This window comes from Chiroxiphia lanceolata, unplaced genomic scaffold, assembly GCF_009829145.1.
Source record: "Chiroxiphia lanceolata isolate bChiLan1 unplaced genomic scaffold, bChiLan1.pri scaffold_68_arrow_ctg1, whole genome shotgun sequence".
Taxonomy (NCBI): Eukaryota; Metazoa; Chordata; class Aves; order Passeriformes; family Pipridae; genus Chiroxiphia; species Chiroxiphia lanceolata.
In genome coordinates, this window is record NW_022476533.1 from 1 (window position 1) to 26,518 (window position 26,518).

Below are 26,518 nucleotides of genomic sequence, written 5' to 3' on the forward strand. Positions count from 1 at the left end.
GGGACATGGGGACAGTGTGGGGACATGGGGGCAGGTACAGGGTGAAGGACAGGGGACAGTGTGGGGACATGGGGACAGTGTGGGGACATGGGGGCAGGTACAGGGTGAAGGACAGGGGACAGTGTGGGGACATGGGGACAGTGTGGGGACATGGGGACAGTGTGGGGACATGGGGGCAGGTACAGGGTGAAGGACAGGGGACAGTGTGGGGACATGGGGACAGTGTGGGGACATGGGGGCAGGTACAGGGTGAAGGACAGGGGACAGTGTGGGGACACCAGCTCCGACTGGGGTGGGGGCACGAGGACAACCCGGGGGGGACACAGTGAGGGACATGGGGACAGGGACACAGGGGCAGCGTGGGACAGCAGGACAAGGTAAAGGACAGGGAGACAATGCGGGGACACGGGGACAGTTTGGGGACACGGGGACAGAGCCGGGGGGGTGGTGGGGCCACTGTGGTGACAAAGGGATGGAAACAGAGCTGGGGAGGATGAGGAACCTGTGGGGACACGGGGGCAGTTTGGGGACAGGGACAGGGGTGGGGAGGAGACACGGGGCCAGGCCGACGACAAAGCCACCTCCCCATCCCCTCCCTGTCCCCTCTCACCCTTCACTGTCCCCCCCCCGCCCTTCATGAACCCCTCACGCCCCCCCTACTCCCCCTTCTTCCCTCCCTGGCCCCTCAGGCCCCCCTCACGACCCCCCCCCCCCCCCGCTGCCCCCCGCCCCCTTTCTTTTCCCCCACGCCCCTCACAGCCCCCCACGCCCCCTCAGCCCTCTCAGTGTCCCCCCCCCCGCCGCTCCCCATCCTCTTAAGCCCCTCATTGTCCCCTCCGCCTCCCCCGGGTGCCCTCCCCTCCTCCTCCTCCCTCCCCGCCTCCCCCTCAGCTCTCCCAACCCTTCACGGTCCCCTCAAATCCCTCCCTGTCCCCTCAGACCCCTCACTGCCCCCCCCTCCCGCCCCTCACGATCCCCTCACACCTCTCCCCCACACGGTTCCCTCAGACCCCTCCCTATCCCCTCAGTCCCCTCCTCGCCCCCTCAGACTCCTCCCTGTCCCTTCAGACCCCTCTCTGTCCCCTCAGGGTCCCCTCACTGTCCCCCCTCGTCCCCCCTCACCGTTCCCTCGGTTCCAACCGCCGCTCCCGCCTCAGGCCTCCGCCGCCGCCGCTGCGCACTGACGTCACTTCCGGCGACGCCCGCCCCTGACGCCACTTCCCGCCGCCAGGAACCATCGAGGATGGAGGCCGCACTGGGGGGGCGCTCTGGCCGCGAGCGGGGGGTCATAGAGAGCAAATAGTCCTCCAGGGGCCTCCAGGTGCTCCGGGATACCTGGAAAAGAGCTCCGGGTGCCTGGAAAAGGCTTCCAGGTGCTCCGGGATACCTGGAAAAGGGCTCCGGGTGCCTGGAAAAGGCTTCCAGGTGCTCTGGGATAAATTTAGGGGCAAAATGGAAAAAATTCAGGGCCAAAAGAAGAGATTTTGGGGCATAAAATGGACTTGGGGACGAAAAGTAGGGAACCGGGACAAAGAAGGGGGATTTGGGGGCAAAAAGTGGGAATTTCTAGACAAAAAGGGGGATTTGGGGACAAAATATTGGTGACCTCTAGGGAAAAATGGGAGGGTTTGGGGGGAAAAAGGGGGATTGGGGGAAAAAGGGGGAATTGGGTTAAAAAAGGGGAATTGGGAGAAAAAAGGGAGAATTGGGTGGAGGAAACATTTGGGGCAGAAAAAACAAGAAAAGGCTCAAAAATCCACAATAAAATCGTCAAATTGCACCAAAACGCCTCAAATTCCAGGTGGAGGCGGGCTCGAGGTGAATTTGGGAATAACAGGGAGGGATGAGCAGAAGGGGCGTGACCAGCCCCGCCCCCTTATGAATATGGATGAAACATCAACAAGTCACCTAATTATCTTACAAGACCCGCCCATTATGCAAATCACGCTGATTCCCTGCAAATAGCTGTCCAACAAAATTTGCATATGGGGCGTGGCGTTTGCTATAGCTCCGCCCAATATGCAAATGAGACCAATCAGGCCACACCCCCACCGCCCATTGGTGCTTTAACAGCAGCTTTTGAGGGGAGGGAGGAGGAATTGGGGCCCCCCCCGCTCCCCCTTTTCACCCCCTCTCCCACCTTTGGAACCCCGCCCTTCCCTTTTCCCCCCCATTTTTGGGGCAACACCCTGAGATTTCGGGATTCTTCCACACGAATAAAATCTGGGATTCTTTCACATGAATAAAATTTGGGATTCTTCCACACGAATAAAATCTGGGATTCTTCCACAGGAATAAAATTTGGGATTCTTCCACACGAATAAAATCTGGGATTCTTCCACACGAATAAAATCTGGGATTCTTCCACACAAATAAAATAACTCTTTTATTTGGGGGGGGGTTTCCAACGCCTCAATCCCAGTCTGGGGGACCTCCCAGTCCTTGGGGACCCCCCCCCCAATAAATTGGGCCCCCCCTCAGGCCTCGTCCTCGCTCAGCAGCATGTTGGGGATCCCTTTGGAGATCGGGAAGCGCCGCCCCGAGTCCGGGCACTGCAGGGCCCCCTCCAGCACCTCCACCTGGGGGGACACGGGGAGGGGACAGGGGGGGTCAAGGGGGGCCCCCCCAGCTCTGGGGAACCCCCCCTGGGGTTTGGGGACCCCCCTCACCTCCAGCAGCACGTGGTGAACCCGGCGCAGGAACTCCTCGTCCCCCTCGTAGTCGGGGGCGGGTTCGGGGGGCAGCTCCGAGGGGTGCCCCAACTTTGGGGGGAAGGGGGGAAAAAGGGGGTTAGGGGGGGGGCTGGGGGACCCCCAAAATGGACTCCATGTCCTGGGGGGGGGGGGGTGGAGATCCTCAGAAGTGCTCCCCCCTCCCAAAACAGCCCTTCCTTGGGATTCCTCCTAAAGACATGGATGCCACAAACCCAGGGACTCCCAATTGGGACTCCCCAAAACCTGAGAATCCCCCCAAACCCAGAGAACCCCAACTGGGACTCCCCAAAACCTGAGAATCCCCCAAACCCAGAGACCCCCAACTGGGACCCCCCAAACCCAGGGACCCCCAACTGGGACCCCCCAAAACATGAGAATCCCCCAAACCCAGAGAATCCCAACTGGGACCCCCCAAAACATGAGAATCCCCCAAACCCAGAGAACCCCAACTGGGACCCCCCAAACCCAAGGGTCCCCCAACTGGGACCCCCCAAAACATGAGAATCCCCCCAAACCCAGAGAACCCCAACTGGGACTCCCCAAAACCTGAGAATCCCCCAAACCCAGAGAACCCCAACTGGGACCCCCCAAACCCAAGGGTCCCCCTACTCCAAGAACCCCAATCTGAGAACCCCCCCAAAGCCCCCCAGACCCCCCCCAGTGCCCCCCAGATCCCCCCCAAACCCCTCCTCACACTCTTGGTTGCCTTCTCGGAGCACTTCCCAGATCCCTGGAGCCCCCCAGGCCCCCCCAAACCTCTCAGATCCCCCTTGGAGCCCTCCAGATCCCCTCAAAGCCCCCCAGATCCCTCCCAAACCCCTCCTCACACTCTCGGCCACCTCTCTGAGCACATCCCAGCCCCTCAGACCCCCCCCCAGTGCCCCCCAGGTCCCCCTTGGAGCCCCCCAGACCCCCCCAAACCCCTCCTCACACTCTTGGCCGCCTCTCTGAGCACATCTCAGCCCCCCAGCCCCTCCAAAGCCCCCCAGATCCCCTCTAGAGCCCCTCATCCCCCCCTAAACCCCTCCTCACACTCTCAGCCCCCTCCCTGAGCACATCCCAGCCCATCAGACCCAAAGCTCCCCCCCTCCATCCCCCCTGGAGCCCTTCAGACCCCCCCCAAAGCCCCCCAGACCCCCTCAAACCCCTCCTCACACTCTCGGCTGCCTCCCTGAGCACATATCAGACCCCTGGAGCCCCCCAGATCCCCCCTGGAGTCCCCCTGACCCCTCCAATGCCCCCCAGATCCCCCCCAAACCCCCTCCTCACGCTCTCGGTCGCCTCCCTGAGCACATCCCAGACTCCTGGAGCCCCCCAAAGCCCCCCAGATCCCCCCTCCAAGTCCCCCAGACGCCCCCCAAACCCCTCCTCACACTCTCGGCCGCCTCCCTGAGCGCGTCCCAGCGCAGCCGCGGCACCAACCGGGACACGAAGGCGGCGTTGAACGGGACGGGCCGGACCCGAACCTCGGCGGCCTTGGGGGGGGTTAACGGGGATAACGGGAATGGGGAGGGGGGCTCCCTCCGCCCCTGTTTTTAACGGGAAGCCCCCCTGTATCCCTGTTTTCAAGGAGAATCCCCCCTCACCTCTATGTCCATCAGGAAGTCCCCCCACGCCCCTGTTTCCAAGGGAAAGCCCCCCCCAAAGCTCTATCACCAGCGGGAAGCCCCCCATGCCCCTATTTTTAACGGGAAGCCCCCCCGTACCCCTGCTTTCAAGGGGAAGCCCCCTCACACCTCTATTTTCAATGGGACACCCCCACCAACCTCTATTTTCAAGGAGAAGCCCCCCCCCCAGCTCTATTTCCAAGGGGAAGCCCCCCCATACCTATATTTTCAAGGGGAAACCCCCTCATGCCCCTATTTTTAACGGGAAGCCCCTCGTACCCCTGTTTTCAAGGGGAAGCCCCCCCCTACTCCTAATTTCAAGGGGATGCCCCCCCCAAGCTTTATTTTCAAGGAGAAGCCCCCTCCGAGCTCTATTTCCAAAGGGAAGCCCCCCCTCACCTCTATCTCCAGCGGGAAGCCCCCTCATGCCTCTATTTTCAAGGGGAAGCCCCCCTGCACCCCTGTTTTCAAGGGGAAGCCCCCTCATATCCCTATTTTTAACGGGAAGACCCCCGTACCACTGTTTTCAAGGGGAAGCCCCCTCATGCCCCTATTTTTAACGGGAACCCCCCCCGTCCCCCCGTTTTCAAGGGGTAGCCCCCCCTCACCTCTATCTTGAGGGGGAAGCCCCCCCCGGGCCGCAGCCCCGGCACGTGGGAGCTCAGCAGGTTGTGGGTCAGGAGCTTCATGGCGGCCCTTCCGCGGCCCTTCCCGGAAGTGAACGCGCGTTACCGGGGCAACCAAGGGGCGGGGCCTGGGGCAAGACCGAGGCAAACAGGCGGGGCCGACGTAAGGGGCGGGGCCTGACGTAAGGGGCGGGGCCTGACGTAAGGGGCGGGGCCTGGGGTAAAACTGAGGCAATGGGCGGGGCCTGGGGCAATGGGCGGGGCCTTCCGAACCCCAAACCTTTCCCCGTCCCCCCCTTTTATCCCTCTGCCCCCCCCTTTTCCCCCCGTACCCCAACCCGACCCCCGACCCCCCATTTCACGCCCATTCCCCAATTTTCAACTTCCACCTTTCTTTTTTCATCCTAAGAAAAAATACTAAGAAAACCTAAAAAAAATCCCAAATCTTTCCCCACCCCATTTTACTCCCCTGCCCTCCCCGTTTTGCCCCCCTATTTACACCCCAATTTTGCTCCCCCCGCCCCCTCAATGAGCAGCCCCGCCCCCCCATTCCACCCTCCCCGAACCCCAATTTTTAATTTCTCCCCCTTGTTTTTCCCCATGAACCCCAAATCTTTTCCCACCTCCCCCCTTAACCCTCTGGCCCCCGATTTTCAATTTCTCCCCTTATTTTTCCCCCTGTGAACCCCAAATCTTTTCCCACCTCCCCTTTTACCCCCTGGTCCCCCATTTTCACTTTTTCCCTCTGCTTTTTTCCTGATGAACCCCAAATCTCTCCCCACCCTCCATACCCCAGTTTTCCCCCCCATACTTCCAATTTTTACCCCCCAAGCCTAAAATTTTACTCTCTGTACCCCAATTTCCATTCCCCCCCTTGTTTTCTCCCCGTGAACCCCAAATCTTTCCCCACCCTCCCATTTTACCTCCACACCCCAATTTTACCTCCTCTTACCCCAGTTTTACCTCCCTGCCCCCCCGTTTTACCCCTTGGACCCCCTAATTAACCCCCCCCATTTCTTCTGCTAACCCCCCAACTCTTCCCTCTCTCTCTGCCCCCCAAATCCTCTCCCCCCCCCATTTTGGGGCTCTCCCAGGTCTCAGTGACCCCCCCAAACCCTGGGGGGGGACACTCAGACCCCCCCAAACAGACCCAAAAGCAGGGGCACAAATGCAGCTCATTTATTCAACAACTGGGGGGGGGACACCCCAACAACCCCCAAGGGACATGAAAGGACCCCCCCTAAACCCCCAGGACCCCAAATCTTCCAGGGCCCCCCCAAAACGGAATGTGTGGGAAAAAAGGACCCCCAAAATCTCAGAGGAGCCCCAAAATTGGTCCTTAGGGAGGGGAGAAATAAAGAGACCCCCCCCCAAAAAATGAAAGAGGGAGAGTTGGGGTTGGACCCACCCCCCAAATTGGGGGTACGGGGGGGGGTGTGTGTAAGGCCACATGTGGGGGGGCCCCAAGGCCGGGGGGGGGGGGGGCCTTGGTGCAGTTTTGGGGGGTCCTGGGGGGAGTTCCCCTGTTCTGGGGGTGCTGGGGGGGGGGGTTGCTCCACATCTGGGGGGAGAGGATGTAATTTTGGGGTTCTGGGGGTATTGAAAGAGATTGATGAACTTTTGGGGAGCTGGTGGGGGGGGTGGATGAAGTTTTGGTTCCCCTTTTCTGTGGGTGCTGGGGGGGTGTCGATGCCCTTTTGGGGTGCTGAGAGGGGTTGTCAATGCAGTTTTGGGGTCCCCCTGATCTGTGGGTGCTGGGGTGGAGGTGTTGATGCCCTTTTGGGGTCCCCCTGATCTGTAGGTGCTGGGTAGGGGTGTCAATGCAGTTTTGGGGTCCCCCTGTCCTGTGCGTGCTCGGGGGGGGGGGGTGTCAATGCCTTTTTGGGGTGCTGGAGGGGGGTGTCAATGCAGTTTTGGGGTCCCCCTGATCTGTGGGTGCTGGGTGGGGGTGTCAATACAGTTTTCGGGTCCCCCTGTTCTATGGGTGTTGGGGAGAAGGTGTCAATGCCCTTTTAGGGTGCGGGGGGGGGTTGTCGATGCTCTTTTGGGGTCCCCCTGCTCTGTGGGTGCTGGGGTGGGGGTGTTGATGCCCTTTTGGAGTGCTGGGGGGGTGTTGATGCATTTTCGGGGTCCCCCTGACCTGTGGGTGCTGGAAGGGGGTGTCGATGCCCTTTTAGGGTGCTGAGAGGGGTGTCAATGCAGTTTTGGGGTCCCCCTGCTCCGTGGGTGCTGGGGATGGGGGGGTGTCGAGGCCCTTTTGGGGTGCTGGGGGGGGGGTGGGGTGGGGTCAGCAAGGCAGTTTTGTGCTGCTGGGTGTGTGGGGGGGGAGCGTGTGAGGCATTTTTGGGGTGCCAAGGGAGGGTCCCCTACGCGTCGTAGGGGAAGCTGAGCAGGACCCCCTCGTAGGGCTGCAGCTGCAGCTGCCCCAGCTCCACCTCGGAGCTCTGGGGGCCGCTGCGGTGGGTGCTGAGGCGCAGGGTGGCCCTGGGGGGCAGCAGGGCCTGGGGGAGGCTGACCCGGCCCAGGGGGTCCCCGCGGGGGTTGAGCACCAGCAGGAACCGGTCGTTCTGGTCCCAGCGGCGCAGGACGGCCACGGCCCCGCCCGCCGGCAACACCTCGGCCCCGCCCAGCGACAGCGACCGCTCCCCCGCCCGCAGCCCGCCCAGGGCCCGGCACAGCTCCAGAACCTGCCACTGAGGGAGAGAAGGGGGGTTAGAGGGGGTGGGGAACCCCCAAACGCAGCCTCGGGGGGACAAATGGGGTGCTGACCCTTTAAAGGTGAACCTCATGGCACTGCCCTTTTAAGGGTGTATTGCCCTTTTAAGGGTGTATTGCCCTTTTAAGGGGGTATCCCTCTTTTAAGGATGGTATTACCCTTTTAAGGGTGTCTTGCCCTTTTAAGGGGACATCATCCTTCTACAAATGAGGTTGAGGCACTGTCTCTTTAAGGACCCACTTGGGATGTTGCCCCTTTAAGAACAGCCCCACCCCTGGCATTGCCCCTTTAAAGACACACCTGAGCCCGTTGCCCTTTTAAGGAGTCGCCCCACCCCCAAACACCAGGTAAGGAGGCAGCCCCACCCCCTGGGCTGTTGCCCCTTGAAGAACAGCCCCTCCGGGGGTGTGGTCGAGTGTGGACCCTCCCCCTTTTAAGATTCCCACCCCCCCTTTAAGAACACATGGCAGCCGTTACCCCTTTAAAAACGCCAGGCTTAAGAAAGCCCCGCCCCTTTTAGGGCAAACCCCACCCCTACACAGACGAGTAAGTCCCGCCCCTTAATCTCAGGCCACACCCCCTCCCCCAAAAGCTCCGCCCCCAGTGCCACACCCACTTCAGGGGCATTGCTACTTGAAAGGAACCGCCCCCTCCTGAGGCCACACCCCTTCTTTGAGACCCCGCCCCCTCCTAGGGGACCCTCCCATACCAGAGGCCCCACCCACCTCAGAACTGTTCCTGCCCTTTCCTTGAAGCCCCGCCCACCTCAGAGCAGTTCCCACCCCCTCCCCAAAGCCCCGCCCACCTCAGAGCTGTTCCCACCCCCTCCCTGAAGCCCCGCTCCCTCCCCGAAGCCCCGCCCACCTCGGAGCCGTTCTTGCTTTCCTGGAGTTTCTGGATTCGCTCCCAGGGCATCGGGGGCGGCTGTGGGGGGAGGGGAAAGGGGCGGGGTCACCCCCAAATCCCCCCCAGCTCCCCAAACCCCCCCCCTTGGATCCCCTAAATCCCTACCCCCAAGCTCTGAGACCCCCATTCTCCTCTGAGACCCCCAACCCCCCAATGTTCTCCCACAGCCCCCCAAAAACGAGCCCCAGCCCCACAAACCACCCCCCAGCCCCCCAAAACTCCAAAATCCTCCCCCAAGCCCCCAAATCCCCCCATAACCCCTAAAAATGATCACCAACCCCCCACAGCCCCACAGCCCCCCAAAAACGAGCCCCAGCCCCACAAACCACCCCCCAGCCCCCCCAAATCCCCAATAGCCTCCCCTGACCCCCCCAGCTCCCCAAAACCCCCCATAATCCCCCAAAATGATCATCAACCCCCCCCACCCCCTCAGCTCCCCTAAAGCCTTCGAGACCCCCAAACCCCCAATGTTCTCCCCCAGCCCCCCCAAAAAAGAGCCCCAGTCCCCCAAACCACCCCCCCAGTCACAACCCCCAAAATCCCCCCCATAACGACCACCAACCCCCTCCCCACCCTCCAGCCCCCCAAATCACCCCCCCCCCAAATATCCTCCCCTGACACCCCAAATCCCCCCCAGCTCCCCAAAACCCACCCCTCGGACCCCCAAACCCCCCCAAATTCCCTTCCCCAAATCACCAAAATTCTCCCTGACCCCCCCAAATCCTCCCCATAACCCCCAAAAATGACCACCAACCCCCCCCCCAAAATCCTGTGAGACCCCCAAACCCCCAATAATCCCCCACAGCCCCCCAAAAATGAGCCCCAGCCCCCCAACCCAAACCCCAAACTCCCAATATCCTCCCCCAGCCCCCCAAAATCCCCCCCTGGCCCCCCCAAACCCCACCTTGCTGCCGGGGGGCCGGGCCAGCCCCACCTCGTCGCCGTAGCTCAGCACGGGGGTCCCGGGGAGCCCCCAGACCAGCAGCAGCAGTTGGGGGGTCCTCAGGGGGCTCCCCCAGGCCTCCCAGGGGGTCCCCATCTGCGGGGGGAGGGGTTCCATCATCTCTGGGACCCCCAAAAGTCAAGAAGAGGGGGGGGATCCCAAAACACGTGGGGGGGGGAAGGGAGGATATTGGGGGATGCCAGGATTTGGGGTGGGGAAGGTTTTGGGGGTCCCAGGGGTGTTTGGGGTCACCCACAGTCCAGCCCAGCACAGCTTTGGGGTTCAGGGAAGGTTTTGGGGGTCCCAGGGGTGTTTGGGGTCACTCACAGTCCAGCCCAGCCCAGTTTGGAGATTCAAGGAAGGTTTTGGGGTTCAGAGATGGTTTTGGAGTTCAGGGGAGGCTTTGGGGGTCCCAGAGCAGGTTTGGGGTCACTCCCAGTCCAGCCCAGCACAGTTTGGGGGTTCAGGGAAGGTTTTGAGGGTCCCAGAGCAGGTTTGGGGTCGCTCCCAGTCCAGCCCAGCACGGTTTGGGGGTTCAGGGAAGGTTTTAAAGGTCCCAGGGGAGGTTTGGGGTCACTCCCACTCCAGCCCAACACAGTTTGGGGGTTCAGGGAAGGTTTTAGGGTTCAGGGATGGTTTTGGAGTTCAGGGGAGGTTTTGGGGGTCCCAAAGCAGGTTTGGGGTCACTCCCAGTCCAACCCAGCACGGTTTGGGGGTTCAGGGGAGGTTTGGAGTCACTCACAGTCCAGCCCAGCCCAGTTTTGGGGTTCAGGGGAGGTTTGGGATGACTCACAGTCCAGCCCAGCACGGTTTGGGGTTCAGGGATGGTTTTGGGGTTCAGGGAAGGTTTGGGGTGACTCACAGTCCAGCCCAGCACGGTTTGGGGGTTCAGGGGAGGTTTTGGGGTTCAGGGATGGTTTTGGGGTTCAGGGGCGGTTTGGGGTGACTCACAGTCCAGCCCAGCCCAGTTTTGGGGTTCAGGGGCGGTTTGGGGTGACTCACAGTCCAGCCCAGCCCAGTTTGGGGGTTCAGGGGCGGTTTGGGGTGACTCACAGTCCAGCCCAGCACGGTTTGGGGGTTCAGGAGAGGTTTTGGGGTTCAGGGATGGTTTTGGGGGTCCCAGAGCAGGTTTGGGGTGACTCACAGTCCAGCCCAGCCCGGTTTGGGACCTGAGCAGCTCCCGCAGCTCCCTGGCCATTCCCTCCCCGGGCGCGTCGGTCTCCACCACCTTCAGGAAGGGCCCCACGAGCAGCCCCAGCCCCCCCGTCTTGTTCAGGGCCTCCTGAGGGTCCCGCAGGCGGGTGCCCCCCACCAGCACCCTAAAAATGGGGGGAGGAGAGTCAGCACCCCAAAAATCATCCCCAGCACCCCAAAAATCACCCCCAGCACCCTAAAAACGGGGGGAGGAGAGTCAGCACCCCAAAAATCACCCCCAGCACCCCAAAAATCACCCCCAGCACCCCAAAAACTGGGGGAGGAGAGTCAGCACCCCAAAAATCACCCCCAGTACCCTAAAAACGGGAGGAGGAGAGTCAGCACCCCAAAAATCACCCCCAGCACCCAAAAACCATCCCCAGCACCCTAAAAACGGGGGGAGGAGAGTCAGCACCCTAAAAATCACCCCCAGCACCCCAAAAATCACCCCCAGCACCCCAAAAACAGGGGGAGGAGAGTCAGCACCCCAAAAATCACCCCCAGCACCCTAAAAACGGGAGGGGGAGAGTCAGCACCCTAAAAATCACCCCCAGCACCCCACAAACGAGGGGATGAGAGTCAGCACCCCAAAGATCACCCCCAGCACCCAAAAATCATCCCCAGCACCCTAAAAACAGGGGGAGGAGAGTCAGCACCCCAAAAATCACCCCCAGCACCCCAAAACCAGAGACAGGAGAGTCAGCACCCCAAAAATCACCCTCAGTATCCCAAAAAAGAGGTGGTGAGAGTCAGCACCCTAAAAATCAACCCCAGCACCCCAAAAATCATCCCCAGCACCCCAGAAACAGGGGGAGGAGAGTCAGCACCCTAAAAATCACCCCCACCACCCCAAAAATCACCCCCAGCACCCCAAAAAATCACCCCCAGCACCCCAAAAAATCACCCCCAGCACCCCAAAAATCACCCCCAGCACCCTAAAAATCACCCCAAAAATCACCAACACCCTAAAAACAGAAGGAGGAGAGTCAGCACCCTAAAAATCACCCCCAGCACCTTAAAAACATGGGGGTGAGAGTCAGCACCCCCAAAATCATCCCCAGCACCCTAAAAATCATCCCCAGCACCCTAAAAACAAGGAGAGCAAGCGGGAATCGCATCCTCAGCACCCTAAAAATGGGGAGAAGAATCAGGGGTGTCTCCCTAGCACCCTAAAAACCATCCCCAGCACCCTAAAAACGAGGAAAGAAAATAGGAATCCCCACCTAAAACCCCCAAAAATCGGGAAAACAAGTAGGAATCCCACCCTCAAACCCCTAAAAATGGGGAGAAAAGTCAGAAGTGTCCCCTCAGCACCCTAAAAATCACCCCCAGCACCCTAAAATCGCAGAGATCCAACCTGGAGGCTCCTCCTGGTCCCGACTCCTCCGTCAGGTTCCTCCACTTGGCCACCACTGACGCCTGAGGGGACATGGGGGGGTCACCCCACAGCCCCCCCGGCACCTGGAGACCCCCCAGTCCCTCATTCCCACCCCCAGCCCCCCCAAAAAACTCCCCAGACCCCATTTCTACCCCAGAACTTTTCAGCACCCCAATTGTACCCCCACAGAGACCTCCTGGTCCTCAACAGACCCCAAACCCCAATATCTGCCTCTACACCCCCTACCACCCCAAAACCCCCTGAACCCAAACCCCAACATCCCCTCAGCCCCAATTTCTACCCTTACAGAGCCCCCACCACCCTAAAACCCCCCCAACCCAAACCCCAACATCCCCTCAGCCCCAACTTCTGCCCTTAGAGAGCCCCCACCACCCCAGAAACCTCCCAACCCAAACCTCAATGTCCCCACCACCACCCCAAAACCCCCCCAATCCCAATCTCAACCCCCTCCCCACCCCCCAAACCCAAACCCCAATGTCCCCTCAGCCCCAATTTCTGCCCTTACAGAGCCCCCACCACCCCAAAACCCCCCAAATCCAAACCCCAACATCCCCCCCAGCCCCAATTTCTGCCCTTAGAGAGCCCCCAGCACCCCAAAACCCCCCAAATCCAAACCCCAAACCCCCCAACCGAAACCCCAACATCCCCCCCAGTCCCAATTTCTGCCCTTAGAGAGCCCCCAGCACCCCAAAACCCCCCCCAATCCCAATCCCAATCTCCCCCCCCAACCCTCCATTCCCCCCCCACCTCCAGCTCATCGATCCCATCCAGGAAGATTCCGGAGACTCCTCGTTCCAGCCACAGGGTCAGCGCGTCCTGGGGGGCACAGGGGGGGATTGGGGGGGTCAGGGGGGCTCCCATGGCCCCCCAACAGCCCCCCCCCACTGCCCTGGGACCCCCAATAACCTCCCAATAACTGTCCCCCCCCCCCAGTACCATCATTTCACCCCCAGCACCCCGGAACCCCCCAAAAACCACCCTGTGCCCTCAGCCCCCCCAAATAACCCCCCACCCCTTCCAGCCCCTCCTAAACTCCAAAATAACCCCCCCAAAACCCCCCCCTATAATCCCCCCACCCCTTCTACCCCCCGTAACTGCCCCAAGTAACTCCCTGTAACCTCCCCACTCCTTCCAACCCCCCATAACACCCCCAAATAAGCCCCCCACCCTTTCCAGCCCCCCAGAGCCCCCCCAAATAAACCCCCACCCCTTCCAGCCCCCCATAACCCCCCCAAATAACCCCCCTACCCTTTCCAGCCCCCCAGAGCCCCCCAAATAACCCCCCAAACCCCCTTGCCCCTTCCAGCCCCCCATAACCCCCCCAAATAACCCCCCTACCTTTTCCAGCCCCCCAGAGCCCCCCAAATAACCACCCCACCCCTTCCAGCCCCCCATAACCCCCCCAAATAACCCCCTGCCCTTTCCAGCCCCCCAGAGCCCCCCAAATAACCCCCCAAACCCTCTTGCCCCTTCCAGCCCCCCATAATCCCCCCCAATTACTTCCCCTATAACCCCCCCACCTTTTCCAGCCCCCCATAACCCCCCCAGCTACCCCGTGGCCCCCCCCCCAAGTCCCCCCAAAACCCACCTTGACCCTCTGGTGCACGACGGGGTCCGAGGCCCAGCCCCCCCAGACGGGATCCCCCCCGGGGTTGGGGGTCAGGTCCACGAGCACCTGAATCTCTGGGGGGAGGAAAGGGGGGGGCAAAAAAGGGAGTCAGGACCCCCCCAGAATCCCAAAAGTACCCCCAGTACTGAGTTAACTGGTGGGAGCCCCCAAGGTCAAGGAACCCCAAGTTCCAGACACACCCCCACCCCCCCCCCCCCCCCCCCAGTTCTGGGGTTTCCCTGGTTTTGGGGTCCTTCAATTTCCAGACCCCCTCAGTTTTGGGGTGTGTGTGTCCCCCCCCCCCCCCCCCAGTTCTGGGGTTCCCTCCAAGTTTTGGGTTTTCCCTGGTTTTAGGGTCCCTCAAATTCCAGACCCCCTCAGTTTTGGGGGTCTCCCCTTATTTCCCCCCCCCTTCAGCACTGGGACCTCCCAATTTTGGGGCCCCACCCACTTTGGCGTCCTCTCCAGTTTCAGGGTCCATCCCCAGCACCCCCAAAACTTTGGGGTTGCACTTTGGGATCCCCACAGATTTAGTGCCCTCCCCCCAGTTTTGGGGTCTTCTCCCCAGTTTCGGGGTTCCAGTTTGGGATCATCCCCCCATTTTGAGGTCCCTCCCACTCTGGGTCCTCCCCCCCCCCCAACCAACCCAGTTCTGGGACCCTCCCATTTTGGATTACCCTCATTTCGGGGTCCTAATTTTGGGTCTTCCCCATTTTGGGGTCCCAGTTTTGGGTCTCCCCCGTTTTGTGCCTCCCCCATTTTGGGATCCTAGTTCTGGGTCTCCCCTGCTTTGAGGTCCCAGTTCTAAGATCCTAATTTTGGGGTCCCAGTTTTGGGTCTCGCCTATTTTGGGTCTTGCCCATTTTGGGGTCCCACTTTTGGGTCTCCCCTATTTTAGGGTCCCTGTTTTGGGGTCCCAGCTTTGGGTCTCCCCCATTTTTGGGTCCCAATTTTGAGTGTTCCTTGTTTCGGGTCTCCCCCATTTTGGGATCCCAATTTTGGGTCTCCCCCGTTTTAGGGTCCCAGTTCTGGGGTCCAAGTTTTAGGATCCTAATTTTGGAGACCCAATTTTGGGTCTCTCCTGTTTTGGGATCCCAGTTTTAGCTCTCCCCCATTTTGGGATCCCAGTTTTGACTCTCCCCCGTTTTAGGACCCCAATTTTGGGATCCCCCCCCTCACTTTTTTTCTTGGCAGCTTTCAGCAGCTTCTCGAAGTCCTCGTCGGTGCCCAGCTCGGGGTCCAGGTCCCCCAGGTCTGGGAATTGGGTTTTCCCGGGATTTTCGGGGTCCTCCGGCTTGGGGGGGTACAGGGGGCCCAGCACCAGCCCCCCCACCTGCAGCTCCGCCAGGTGTGCCAGGTGTTCACCCACACCTGGGGGGGCACAGGGGGGTCAACCCCAAATCGGACCCCACGGGGACACCCCAAAACCTTCACGGGGATCCCGATATCCCCAGGGGTCCCCAACCCCCCCAGGGACCCCAAAACACCCCCCAGGGACCCCAAATCCCCCTGGGATCCCCAACACCCCCAGGGATCCCAGAACACACCCCCAAGGGACCCCAAAATCCCTCGCCCAACTTCATTCCCAAGGACCCCCAATGTCTCCATTTGACCCCCCAAACCCCGGCCCCAGCCCCCAAACCCCCCCAATTGCTCCCTTTGCCTCCCGCAACCCCCCCAATTGCTCCCTTTGACCCCCCCAAACCCCCTCCCCAGCCCCCAAACCCCCCCAAGTTGCTCCATTTTCCCCCCCAATTGTTCCCTTTACCCCTCCCAAATCCCCTCCCCAGCCCCCAAACCCCCCCAACTGCTCTCTTTGACCCTCCAACCCCCCCCAAGGACCCTCCAAATGCCCCCAATGGCTCCATTTGACCCCCCCAGCTCTCCAAACCCCCCAATCGCTCCCTTTGACCCCCCCAAACCCCCTTCCCAGCCCCCCCAACTGCTCCAACCACTCCCTTTGACCCCCCAATCGCTCCTTTTGCCCCCCCAACCCCCCCCCAACCCCCCTCCCCAGCCCCCAACCCCCCCCTGAACTGCTCTTTGCCCCCCCCAAATCCCCCAGAGGACCCCCTCAACTGCTCCATTTCACTCCCCAACCCCCCTCCCCAGCCCCCAACCCCCTCCCAATTGCTCCATTGACCCCCCAATTCTCCATTTGCCCCCCCAAACCCCCCCCAGTCGCTCCATTTGACCCCCCAAACTCCCTCAGAGAACTCTCCCACCCCCCTGAACGGCTCCATTTGACCCTCTCAGAGGACCCTCCAAACCCCCCACCTGATCCATTTGAGTCCCCAACCCCCCCAACTGCTCCATTTGACCCCCAAAACTCCTCCAATCACTCCCTTTAACCCCCCCAAACCCCCCCAATTGCTCCATTTGACCCCCAAAACTCCTCCAATCACTCCCTTTAACCCCCCCAGTTGCTCCCTTTGGCCTCCCCCAAACCCCCTCCCCAGCCCCCAAACCCCCCCAAACCTCTCCCTTCCCCCCCCAAACCCCCTCACCTTTGAGGTCTCCCCCGAAGGCCTTTGGGGGGGCCCTGTAAAGCGCCCCCAGCTCCCACCAGGTTTTGGGGGGCAGGGGTTGGCAGCGGGGGGCCTGGGCCACGATGGCAGCGGCCGCCCCCAGCATTCCCAGCCAGCCCCCCCAGAACAGCACCAGCAGCACCCGGCGGGCACGGGCCCAGGGGGGGGTCCCGGCCTCCCTCAGCAGCTCCTCCTTGCCCAGCCCCGTGAATTTGGGGCTCCCCGAAGCCCCCCCGGGCACGACACCCCCTCCTCCTCCTCCTCCTCCCAGCGCTGAGGCCTCGTCGCCTTCGTCCTCCTCGGGGGGGATCTTCACCACCAGCCCGTTCTTCTCCCCTCCCCCTCCTCCCCCCAGGAGCTGGGGGGGTGGGATGGGGTCCCGGTGGGGGTGGGGGCGGTGGGGGGATTCCCGGGGGGATTCCCGGGGGGGGGTCCCCGAATCTTCGGCCTCGGCCGCCGCCATCGGCTCCTTCTCGGCCTCCAGCGCCGACAGCTCCAGGTCGCGGGGGAGGGATGGGGGGTCCATCTGAGGAGGGGGGGAAAGAGGGGTGGGGGGGGTCAGGGGGAGTCCACAGGACACCCCAGGAGGGTTTGGGGGGGTCCTGAACCCCCCCAGGAACCCAAAAACTCCCAGGGGGATTTCAAACCCAAATATTGCTCCGAGTACCCCAATATCCCTAAAAGGATCATGGGCGGGGGGGACGGGGGGTCCATCTGAGGGGGGTGAAAGGGAAGGGGTGGGGGGGTCAGGGGGAGTCCACGGGACAACCCAGTAGGGTTTGGGGGGTCCTGAACCCCCCCAGGAACCCAAAAACTCCCAGGGGGATTTCAAACCCAAATATTGCTCTGGGCACCCCAATATCCTTAAAGGGGCCACGGGGGGGGGGGGAATGGGGGTTCCATCTCGGGGGGATGGGTCAGGGGGGGTCAGGGGAAACCCGAGGTACCCCCCCCCAGCACCCCAGTAGGGTATGGGGGGTCCTGAACCCCCCCAGGAACCCCAAAACTCGCAGGGGGATTTCGAACCCAAGTATTGGCCTGGGCACCCCAATATCTTTAAAGGGGTTATTGGGGGGGGGACACTAGGGGTCCATCTGAGGGGGGGGGAAAAGAGGGGTGGGGAGGGGTCAGGGGGAGTCCACGGGACAACTCAGTAGGGTTTGGGGGGTCCTGAATCCCCCCAGGAACCCAAAACCCCCTCAGGAACCCAAAAACTCGCAAGAGAATTTTGAACCCAAAAACTCGCAGAGTGATTTTGAACCCAAACATTGCTCCAAACACCCCAATATCGTTAAAGGAGTCATGAGGGGTCCATCGGGGGGGGGGTGAAAGGGAGGGGTCAGGGGGAGCCCGAGGTACCCTCCAGTAGGGTTTGGGGGGTCCTGAACCCCCCCAGGAACCCCAAAACTCGCAGGGGGATTTTGAACCCAAATATTGCCCCGGGCACCCCAAATTTTTTAAGGGAGTCCTGGGGTGCTCCCAAGATCCACCCCCCCCCAAAAAAAACCCAGACCCCCAAAACCTTCAAGTGGATTTTAAACCCCAATATTGCCCTGGGCACCCCAATATCCCTAAAGGGGCCACGGGATCCTCCCCACCACCCCCCCAGGGCACCCCAATATAGTTGAGGGGGTCCTGAATCCCCCCCGAAGGAAATGAAAAACCCCAAACACCCTCAGGGGGATTTTGGACCCCGATATTTCTCTGGCCCCCCCGGGATTTTTAAGAACCCCAAGAACCCCCCCAGGGCACCCCGATATCCCCAGGGAGGCCGCGGGATCCTCCTCACAATCCAAAACCCCTCCCCGGACACCCCAATAAGGTTTGGGGGGTCCTGAGCCCCCCCCAGTAACACCCAGACCCCAAAAAACCTCACGGGGTCTTTGAACCTTGTCCCAGGACCCCCAAGATTTTTAAGACAGTTTTGAGAATCCCTAAACTCCCCTGGACCCCCCAATACTTCCATAGGCCTCCTCTGTCCCTCAGTATCTTTATGGGGCCCTCGTGGACACCCCAAAATGCCCTTGGGGTGTCGTAAACCCCTCAGGGGCATCCGAAGCCGCTCCTGGGAAGCCCAATACTCTCATGAAGGCCGCAAGAGGCCCTCGGGTTCCCCAAAATCTCCCCCAACCGCCCCAGAGGTCTCGTTACCGACGCTCGTTGCTCGTGACAGAAGCAGGGGGGTGAGAAGGGGGCGCCGCCTTTTATAGCACGCGAAGGCCACGCCCATTTCACAGTTGCCACGCCTCCGACCACGCCCCCGGCGCCGCTGAGGCGCCCGGGCCGGGCGGATCAAAGGGCACGAGACGGGGGGGGCCCGGACACGCCTGGCGTTACCGGCGAGAAGCGGAGCCTCGGGAGGCGGATTTGGAACTGTCCGCCCCCCGTCGTGGCTCGGAGGGACTCCAATTATGGGCGTCTTTGCCCTTCTCCCCTCCGGGGGGGTCTCGCCACCGGCGTCCTATTTGGGGTCCCCCCCGCGCCGCGATTTCGTTGCACCCCAACCGGCCGCCATTTTGTTGCCCCCCCAAGCGGCCGCCATGTTGTTGTGTCCCAAAGTCCATGTTCACCCCCGCTGGGCGCCGCCATCATGTTGCCCTCCCGGAGGGGGGGGTTTCCTTTTACAGACCTCCCCCCCCGGCGGCGCGCACGAGGCCTCCTCACTGGAAACCGCGTCCTCCCGCGGCTTGTGCAGTTGGTGGATCCCCGCTGCCGCTTTCTGGGGGTCTCCGTCTCTCTATTGGGGGACAAAACCTGGCGGGAATCTTCGCGGTCCCCCCCCGCGAGCAATGGTTCGTCTCACACCGCCCTCAGCCAATCAGCATCGCGCTTCGCCCGGAATTCGCCCCTGTCCCGGAAGCGTTGCCGTGGTAACGGCCGGAAGTCCCGGCTCCTCCCGGAAGTGGCGGCTCGGCCATGGGCGCCTCAAAGAAGCACCGGGAGCGCGGCGGGGCCGAGGCGGCCGAGGAGGCCCCGGGGGCGGCGGCCGCGGGTGGCGGGAGCGGCGCGGGGCGGCCCCGCGAGCACCGCAAGCACCGGCACCGCGGCGGGGAGCGGCGCGGGAAGCGCAGCCGCTCGCGGGGGGAGCGCGGCGGCTCCGGGGGTGGCTCCGGGTCTTCCCGCCGCGGCGCCGAGGAAGCGGCGAGGGGAGGCCATGGACGGGGGGGAACAGAGCCCGAGAGGAGGGCGAAGAGGGAGAGGAAGGAGGAGCGGGAGGAGCCCGGTGAGGGGAAAGGGGCTGGGAAGGGGTTGGGAGAGACTGGGGGTGATTTTGGGGTGTGTGGAGGGGGTTTGGGGCGTTTAGGGGGGGGCTGGGAGGGATTATGGGGTATCTAGGGGGTTTGGGAGGGGGATATGGGGGGGCTGGAGGAGGAATATCGGGGGGCTGGAGGGTTCAGGGGGGGCTGAGAGGGACCCTGAGGCGCTTGGGGGGCGTTGGGAGTGATTTTTGGGACATCTGGGGGAGCTTGTGGGGTTCAGGGATGGGTTTGGGGGGGTCTAGAGGAGGATTTGGGGGGCGGGGGGGGCTTGGAATGGGGGTGGGGGGCGATTTGGGATGCAGAGAAGGGTTTGGGGGGGTTATGATGCCCCTGGGGGTGATTTTGGGATGCAGGGAAGGATTTTGGGGGGGTTATGATGCCGCTGGGGGTGATTTTGGGATGCAGACAAAGATTTTATGGGGGTTATGATGCACTTGTGAGTAGTTTTGGGGTGCAGAGCAGGGTTTGGGGGGTTCTGAGGAGTGTTTTTGGTGCGTTTTGATGCTTTTGCAGATAGTTATTCTAATTAATTGACGATTTCTATTAATTGCTTCCCCAGCCCCCCCCAAACCCACGGCAGCCGAATCCTCCCTGAGCGTGGAAGAAACCAAGTGAGACCCCCCCAAATCCCACCCTTGGGTGCCCCAAAGGGGTCCCCCCGCTCCCAAATTCCCCCTGGATCCCTCCCCAGGCCCTTTGCATCCCAATTTCCTCTCTTTTTTCCCAATTTCCCAGCAAACTCCGGGCCAAACTGGGACTGAAACCCTTGGAGACGACGACGGTCAAGAAAGGTGAGTTAAGGGGTGCCCACCCATTTTTGGGGGACCTGGGGCTCAATTTTGGGTTGTCAGGGCTGATTTTGGGGTGCCCAGGGCCAGTTTTGGGATTCCTAGGGCTCAATTTTAGGGTGCCAGGGCCTGTTTTGGGGTGCCCAGGGCCAGTTTTGAGATTCCTAGGGCTCAATTTTAGGGTGCCAGGGCTGATTTTGGGGTGCCCAGGGCCAATTTTGGGATTCCTAGGGCTCAATTTTAGGGTGCCAGGGCCCATTTTGGGATGTCAGGGGTGATTTTGGGGTGCCCAGGGCAGATTTTGATGTGCCTGGAGCCTATTTTGGGGTCTCCCCAGACCTTTTTTTTTTTGGATCCTGGGCCAATTTTGGGGTGATTTCAGGGCCCGTTTTGGGGTGTCCCAAACCCTTTGTTTGGGATCCTGGGCCAGTTTTGGGGTGATTTTGAGGCTGTCTCAAGCCCTTTTCTTTTGGCATCCTGGGCCAATTTTGGGGTGATTTTGGGGCCTGTTTTGGGCTGTCCCAAACCCTTTTTTTTTTGGGATCCTGGGCCAATTTTGGGGTCCATTTTGGGGTTGTCCCAGACCCTTTTTTTTAGGATTCTGGGCCAATTTTGGGGTGATTTTGGGGCCCATTTTGGGGCTGTCCCAGACCCTTTTTTTTTTGGGATCTTGGGCCAATTTTGGGGCCCATTTTGGAGTGTCCCAAACCCTTTTTTGTGGGATCCTGGACCGATTTTGGGGTGATTTCAGGGCTCATTTTTGGGCTGTCCCAGACCCTTTTTTATTTGGGGATTCTGGGCCGATTTTGGGGTGATTTTGGGCTGTTCCCCCCAAACCAGAGGCCGGCACCAAGGAGGATCCCGTGGCCGCCGACGTCATCAACCCCCTGGCGCTGAAGCAGTGGGAAGAGATCCGGGAAAAACTGGCGGCAGCCAAGGAAAAACGGCTCCTCAACCAGAAACTGGGGTCAGGGGGCTCGGGGGGGAACTCGGGGGGTTTTGGGGAGGCTGGGAGGGGTTTTTGGGGTGCTGAAGGTGTTTTGGGGGGCTGGGAGGGGTGTTATGGGATGTAGGGGGGGATTTGGGGTGCAGGGAAAGTTTGGGGGGCCTGGGAGAGAGGTTTTGGGATGCAAGGGAAGTTTTGGGGTGCTGAAGGTGTTTTGGGGGGCTGGGAGGAGTGTTATGGGATGCAGGAGGGGATTTGGGGTGCAAGGGAAGTTTTGAGGGGCTGGGAGAGAGGTTTTGGGGGGCAGGGAGGGGTTTGTGAGGTCCGGAGGGGGTTTGGGGTGCAGGAAGATGTTCTGGGGGTTTGGGAAGAGCGTTATGGGACGCAGGAGAGATTTTAGGGTGCAGGGAGGGGTTTGTGGGGTCTAGAGAAAGATTTTGGGGTGCTGGGAGAGGTTTGTGGGGTCTGGAGAAAGATTTTGGAGTGCTGAAGGTGTTTAGGGGGCTGGGAGAGAGATTATGGGATGTAGGGGGGGATTTGGGGTGCAGGAAGAGTTTTGGGGTGCTTGGAGGGGTTTGTGGGATCTGGAGAGAGATTTTGGAGTACTGAAGGTGTTTTGGGGGGGCTGGGAGGGGGGTTATGGGATGCAAAGGGAATTTGGGGCGCTGGAGGGGATCAGGGCTACTCTGGGGTACTGGAGGAGTTTGGGGGGGCTGGAGAGAGATTTTGGGGTGCAGGAGAGGTTTTGGGATGCAGGGAGAGTTTTGGGGGGTTGGGAGGGGTTTATGGGGTCTGGAGAGAGATTTTGGGGTGCTGAAGGTGTTTTGTGGGCGTGGGAGGGCGATTATAGGATATAAAGGGTATTTTGGGTGCTGAAGGGGATCAGGGCCACTCTGGGGTGCTGGAGGAGTTTTGAGGGGTGTGGAGAGAGATTTTGGGGTGCAGGGAGTTTTGGGGATCTGGGAGGGAGGTTTTGGGGTGCTGGGAGGGGTTTGTGGGGTCCGGGAGGGAGGTTTTGGGGTGCAGGGAGAGTTTGGGGGAGGCTGGGAGGCAGATTATGGGATACAAAGGGTATTTTGGGTGCTGAAGGGGATCGGGGCCACCCTGGGCTGCAGGAGGAGTTTTGGGGCCCAGGGCTGATATCAGGGGGGGTTTTGAGGTCGGGGTGACCCTAAAAAGGCCCTTTTTGACCCCGAAAGGAAGGTGAAGACATTGGGGGAGGAGGAGCCCTGGCTGGACGACGCGGCCGCCTGGATCGAGCGGAGCCGGGCGCTCCAGAGGGAGAAGGAGCTGGCGGAGAAAAGGGTGAGGAGGGGACCCCAAACCCCCTCCCGGGACCCCAAATCCCCTCCCGGGACCCCAAAACCCCTCCTGGGACCCCGAACCCTCTTCCAGCACCCCAAATCCCCTCCTGGGACATCAAATCCCCTTCCTGGGACCCCAAATCCCCTTCCAGCATCCCAAACCCCCTCCTGGGATATCAAATCCCCTTCTGGGACCCCAAATCCCCTTCCAGCATCCCAAACCCCCTTCCAGCACCCCAAACCCCTCCCGGGACCCCAAATCCCCTCCCAGGACCCCAAACCCCCTCCTGGGACCCCAAAAGTCCCAGTGCCCTGTGACTGGTTTAACTGGGGGGCTCCCGTCGCAGGCGAAGCTGCTGGAGGAGATGGACCAGGAGTTCGGGGTGAGCCCGCTGGTGGAGGAGGAATTCCAGCGGCGCCGGAGGGTCAGTGAGGGGACACTGGGGGCACTGGGGACGTGGGGGACGTGGGGGGGACACGGAGGGACCCCCCCTGACCCCCCCCTGCCCCCCCAGGAGCGATACAGCGCCCGGGACCTGCAGGGGCTGACGGTGGAGCACGACCCGGCCGCGATTCCGGAGGGACAGACCCTGGTGCTGACACTCAAGGACAGGGGTGAGGACATTGGGGACACTGGGGGGACACGGGGGGTGACATGGGGACACAGGGACAGACCCTGGTGCTGACACTCAAGGACAGGGGTGAGGATATTGGGGACACTGGGGGGGACACTGGGGACATTGGGGTTACTGGGGGGGACGCAGGGACAGAGCCTGGTGCTGACACTCAAGGACTGGGGTGAGGACATTGGGGACATTGGGGACATTGGGGGGGACATGGGGACACAGGGACAGACCTTCATGGTGACTGTCAAGGACAAGGCTGAGGACACTGGGGACACTGGGGGAGGACAGGGGGGACATGGGGACAGAGTGTGGTCCTCTCAGTGTCCCCAGGGGTGCTGGAGGAGGGCGAGGACGCGCTGGAGCAGCTGGCGCTGCCCTGTCCCCATGTCCCCTGGGTGTCCTCTCACTGTCCTTGTGTCACCTGGGCGTCCCCTGACCCGTGTCCCAGGGATGTTGGAGGAGGGCAAGGACATTCTGGAGCAGCCAGTGCTGCCCTGTCCCCTCAGTGTCCTCATGTCCCCTGGGTGTCCCCTGACTGTCCCATGTCCCCATGGTGTCCCAGGGGTGCTGGAGGAGGGCGAGGATGTGCTGGAGCAGCCCGTACTACCCTGTCCCAGTGTCCCCTGGGTGTCCCCTGATGTCCCCAGGGGTGCTGGAAGAGGGTGAGGACGTGCTGGAGCAGCCGGTGCTGCCCTGTCCCCATGTCCCTTGGGTGTCCTCTCACTGTCCCCATGTCCCCTGGGTGTCCCCTGACTGTCTCGTGTCCCAGGGGTGCTGGAGGAGGGCGAGGATGTGCTGGAGCAGCCAGTGCTGCCCTGTCCCTATGTCCCTTTGGTGTCCCCTGACTATCCCCATGTCACCTTGGTGTTCCCTGACTGTCCCCTGTCCTAGGGGTGCTGGAGGAGGGCGAGGACGTTCTGGAGTAGGTGGCACTGCCCTGTCCTTATGTCCCCTCACTGTCCCCATGTCCCCCGCTGTCCCAGGGGTGCTGGAGGAGGGTGAGGACGTTCTGGAGCAGGTGGCACTGCCCTGTCCTTATGTCCCCTCACTGTCCCCATGTCCCCTGACTGTCCCCAGGGGTGCTGGAGGAGAGTGAGGACGTTCTGGAGCAGGCGGCACTGCCCTGTCCCCTGGGTGTCCCCTGAGTGTCCCCATGTCCCCTCACTGTCCCCGTGTCCCCCGCTGTCCCCAGGGGTGCTGGAGGAGGGCGAGGACGTTCTGGAGCAGGCAGCACTGCCCTTGTCCCCTCAGTGTCCCCTGGGTGTCCCCTGACTGTCCCCTGCTGTCCCCAGGGGTGCTGGAGGAGGGTGAGGATGTTCTGGAGCAGGTGGCACTGCCGTGTCCTCATGTCCCCTGACTGTCCCCGTGTCCCCTGCTGTCCCCATGTCCCTTGTTGTCCCAGGGGTGCTGGAGGAGGACGAGGATGTCCTGGAGCAGGTGGCACTGCCCTGTCCCCTGGGTGTCCCCTGACTGTCCCCATGTCCCCCCGCTGTCCCCAGGGGTGCTGGAGGAGGGCGAGGACGTGCTGGAGCAGCCGACGCTGGCGGCGCAGGAGCGGGCGTGGGAGGAGCTGGAGCTGCGGCGCAAGAAGCCGCCCTACGTCCCCTACGAGGAGGAGGAGCCCGGCCCCGCCCCACAGGTCTGGCCCCGCCCCCTATCGCGACATAGCCCGCCCTTTGTCGCAGCGTATCGCTGATATATCCCACGTGCTCGTGTTGTATCGGGTGATATCCCATGATACATCACCTGTCTCGTGATATATCGCGATATATCTTCTTGGATCGCGATGCATTGTTTGGTATCATAGTATATCGTTGCCTATCGCATGATATGTCTCGATATGTGCCCTCGTATCGCGACATATTGTTTGACATCGTGTTATGTCACCGCCTGTCGCGTGATATATCACGATATACGCCCTTGTATCGCGGTGTATTGTTTGTTATCACACCGTATCGCCGCCTATCGCACGATATATCACGATATATCCCCTTATGTCGCAATGTGTTGTTTGATATCGCGATCTATCCCCCCTGATATCGCGATATTTTCCCCCCCCAGGGCCCGAAGGCGCCGGCGCTGCTGGCCAAGTACGACGAGCCGGCGCCGCGTCCGTCCTTCCGCCTCGGCCCGGGGGGGACCCAGGACGGGGGAGACCCCCCCAAACTGCCCCTCCCCCCCGGCCCCGCCCCCCAGAGCCTGGAGCTGCCCCTCCCCCGCCTGGCGCCCGAGTACCTCACGGAGCAGGAGATGGTCGGGAAAGGGGGGGGGTGGGGCGTTTTGGGGGGATTTGGGATATTTTGGGGGGATTTGGGGGGCTCCGGGAGCATTTGGGGCGTTTTGGGGGGATTTTAGGGGGGATTTGGGAGAGGTCTGGGAGGATTTGGGGCAGTTTGGGGGGATTTTAGGGGAGATTTGGGAGGGATCTGGGAGGGTTTGGGGCATTTTGGGGGGATTTTAGAGAGGATTTGGGGGGCTCGGGGGTGTTTTTGGGGAGGAGTTGGGGGGTTTGGGACAGTCTGGGGGGGTTCTGGGGCATTCTGGGGGGTGTTTAGGGGGGATTTGGGACATTTTGGGGGGATTTTAGGGGGGATTTGGGGGGCTCTGGGAGCATTTGGGGCGTTTTGGGGGGATTTTAGGGGGGATTTGGGAGAGGTCTGGGAGGATTTGGGGCAGTTTGGGGGGATTTTAGGGGAGATTTGGGGGGCTCGGGGGTGTTTTGGGGGAGGAGTTGGGGGGTTTGGGGCAGTTTGGGGGGGATTTGGGACAGTTTAGGGGGGACTCTGGGGCATTTTGTGGTGTGTGGGGGGGGTGGGGACATTTGGGGGGGATTTTATGGGGGATTTGGGGGGCTTGGGGGTGTTTTCGGAGAGGAGTTGAGGGGCTTGGGACAGTTTTGGGGGGGTTCGGGACAGTTTGGGGGAGGTTGGGGGCGTTTTGGGAGTGTTTTTGGAGGGATCTGGGGAGATTTGGGACATTTTGGGGGGATTTTAGGGGGGGATTTGGGGGGCTCTGGGGTGTTTTAGGGGAGGAGTTGGGGGGGTTTGGGATAGTTTAGGGGGTATTTGGGACAGTTTAGGGGGTATTTGGGACAGTTTAGGGGGTATTTGGGACAGTTTTGGGGGGACTTGGGACAGTTTAGGGGGGAGTTTGGGACAGTTTTGGGGGGACTTGGGACAGTTTAGGGGGGAGTTTGGGACAGTTTTGGTGGCTTCTGGGTCGTTTTGTGGGGTGTTTGAGGGGTCTGGGGGTTTTTGGGGCCGCTTTTGGAGGGGTGTGGGGGGATTTGGGGTGTAACCGGGGTCCCCCCAGGCCGTGACGTTCCGGAGGACGCGGCGCCGGGTGAAGCGGC

At 61.4% G+C, this 26,518-nt stretch overlaps 3 protein-coding genes across 4 annotated transcripts in view; 1 reads left to right on the forward strand and 2 right to left on the reverse strand.

The window, feature by feature from the left end:
* Window positions 1–2,352: 2,352 nt before the first annotated feature.
* TRMT112 (tRNA methyltransferase subunit 11-2) lies at window positions 2,353–5,070 on the reverse strand. The gene is made up of 4 exons (XM_032677621.1): window positions 4,930–5,070; window positions 4,088–4,189; window positions 2,670–2,762; window positions 2,353–2,579 (listed from the first exon to the last, which is right to left on the reverse strand). The coding sequence occupies exons 1-4, from the start codon at window positions 5,008–5,010 to the stop codon at window positions 2,478–2,480; spliced, it is 378 nt and encodes a 125-aa protein (XP_032533512.1). The 5' UTR covers window positions 5,011–5,070; the 3' UTR covers window positions 2,353–2,477.
* A 2,102-nt stretch (window positions 5,071–7,172) lies between these two features.
* SLC3A2 (solute carrier family 3 member 2) lies at window positions 7,173–18,490 on the reverse strand. Its single transcript, XM_032677611.1, has 10 exons — window positions 18,394–18,490; window positions 16,222–16,768; window positions 14,894–15,085; window positions 13,694–13,788; window positions 12,853–12,921; window positions 12,064–12,125; window positions 10,657–10,831; window positions 9,474–9,608; window positions 8,528–8,587; window positions 7,173–7,640 (listed from the first exon to the last, which is right to left on the reverse strand). Exons 2-10 carry the CDS (start codon window positions 16,766–16,768, stop codon window positions 7,314–7,316), a joined length of 1,662 nt encoding a protein of 553 aa, XP_032533502.1. The 5' UTR covers window positions 18,394–18,490; the 3' UTR covers window positions 7,173–7,313.
* Window positions 18,491–18,764: 274 nt separating this feature from the next.
* Window positions 18,765–26,518, forward strand: part of SART1 (spliceosome associated factor 1, recruiter of U4/U6.U5 tri-snRNP) — a 25,599-nt gene continuing 17,845 nt past the window's right edge. Inside the window, exons 1-7 of one of the 2 annotated variants that reach the window (XM_032677610.1) lie at window positions 18,765–19,465; window positions 20,062–20,113; window positions 20,238–20,293; window positions 21,131–21,257; window positions 22,436–22,541; window positions 22,888–22,965; window positions 23,056–23,155. In XM_032677610.1, coding sequence (XP_032533501.1) covers window positions 19,159–19,465; window positions 20,062–20,113; window positions 20,238–20,293; window positions 21,131–21,257; window positions 22,436–22,541; window positions 22,888–22,965; window positions 23,056–23,155 — 826 coding nt within the window. In that variant the 5' untranslated portion in view covers window positions 18,765–19,158. The remainder of the gene's footprint in view (window positions 19,466–20,061; window positions 20,114–20,237; window positions 20,294–21,130; window positions 21,258–22,435; window positions 22,542–22,887; window positions 22,966–23,055; window positions 23,156–26,518) is intronic. The other variant, XM_032677609.1, reaches the window with a different exon arrangement.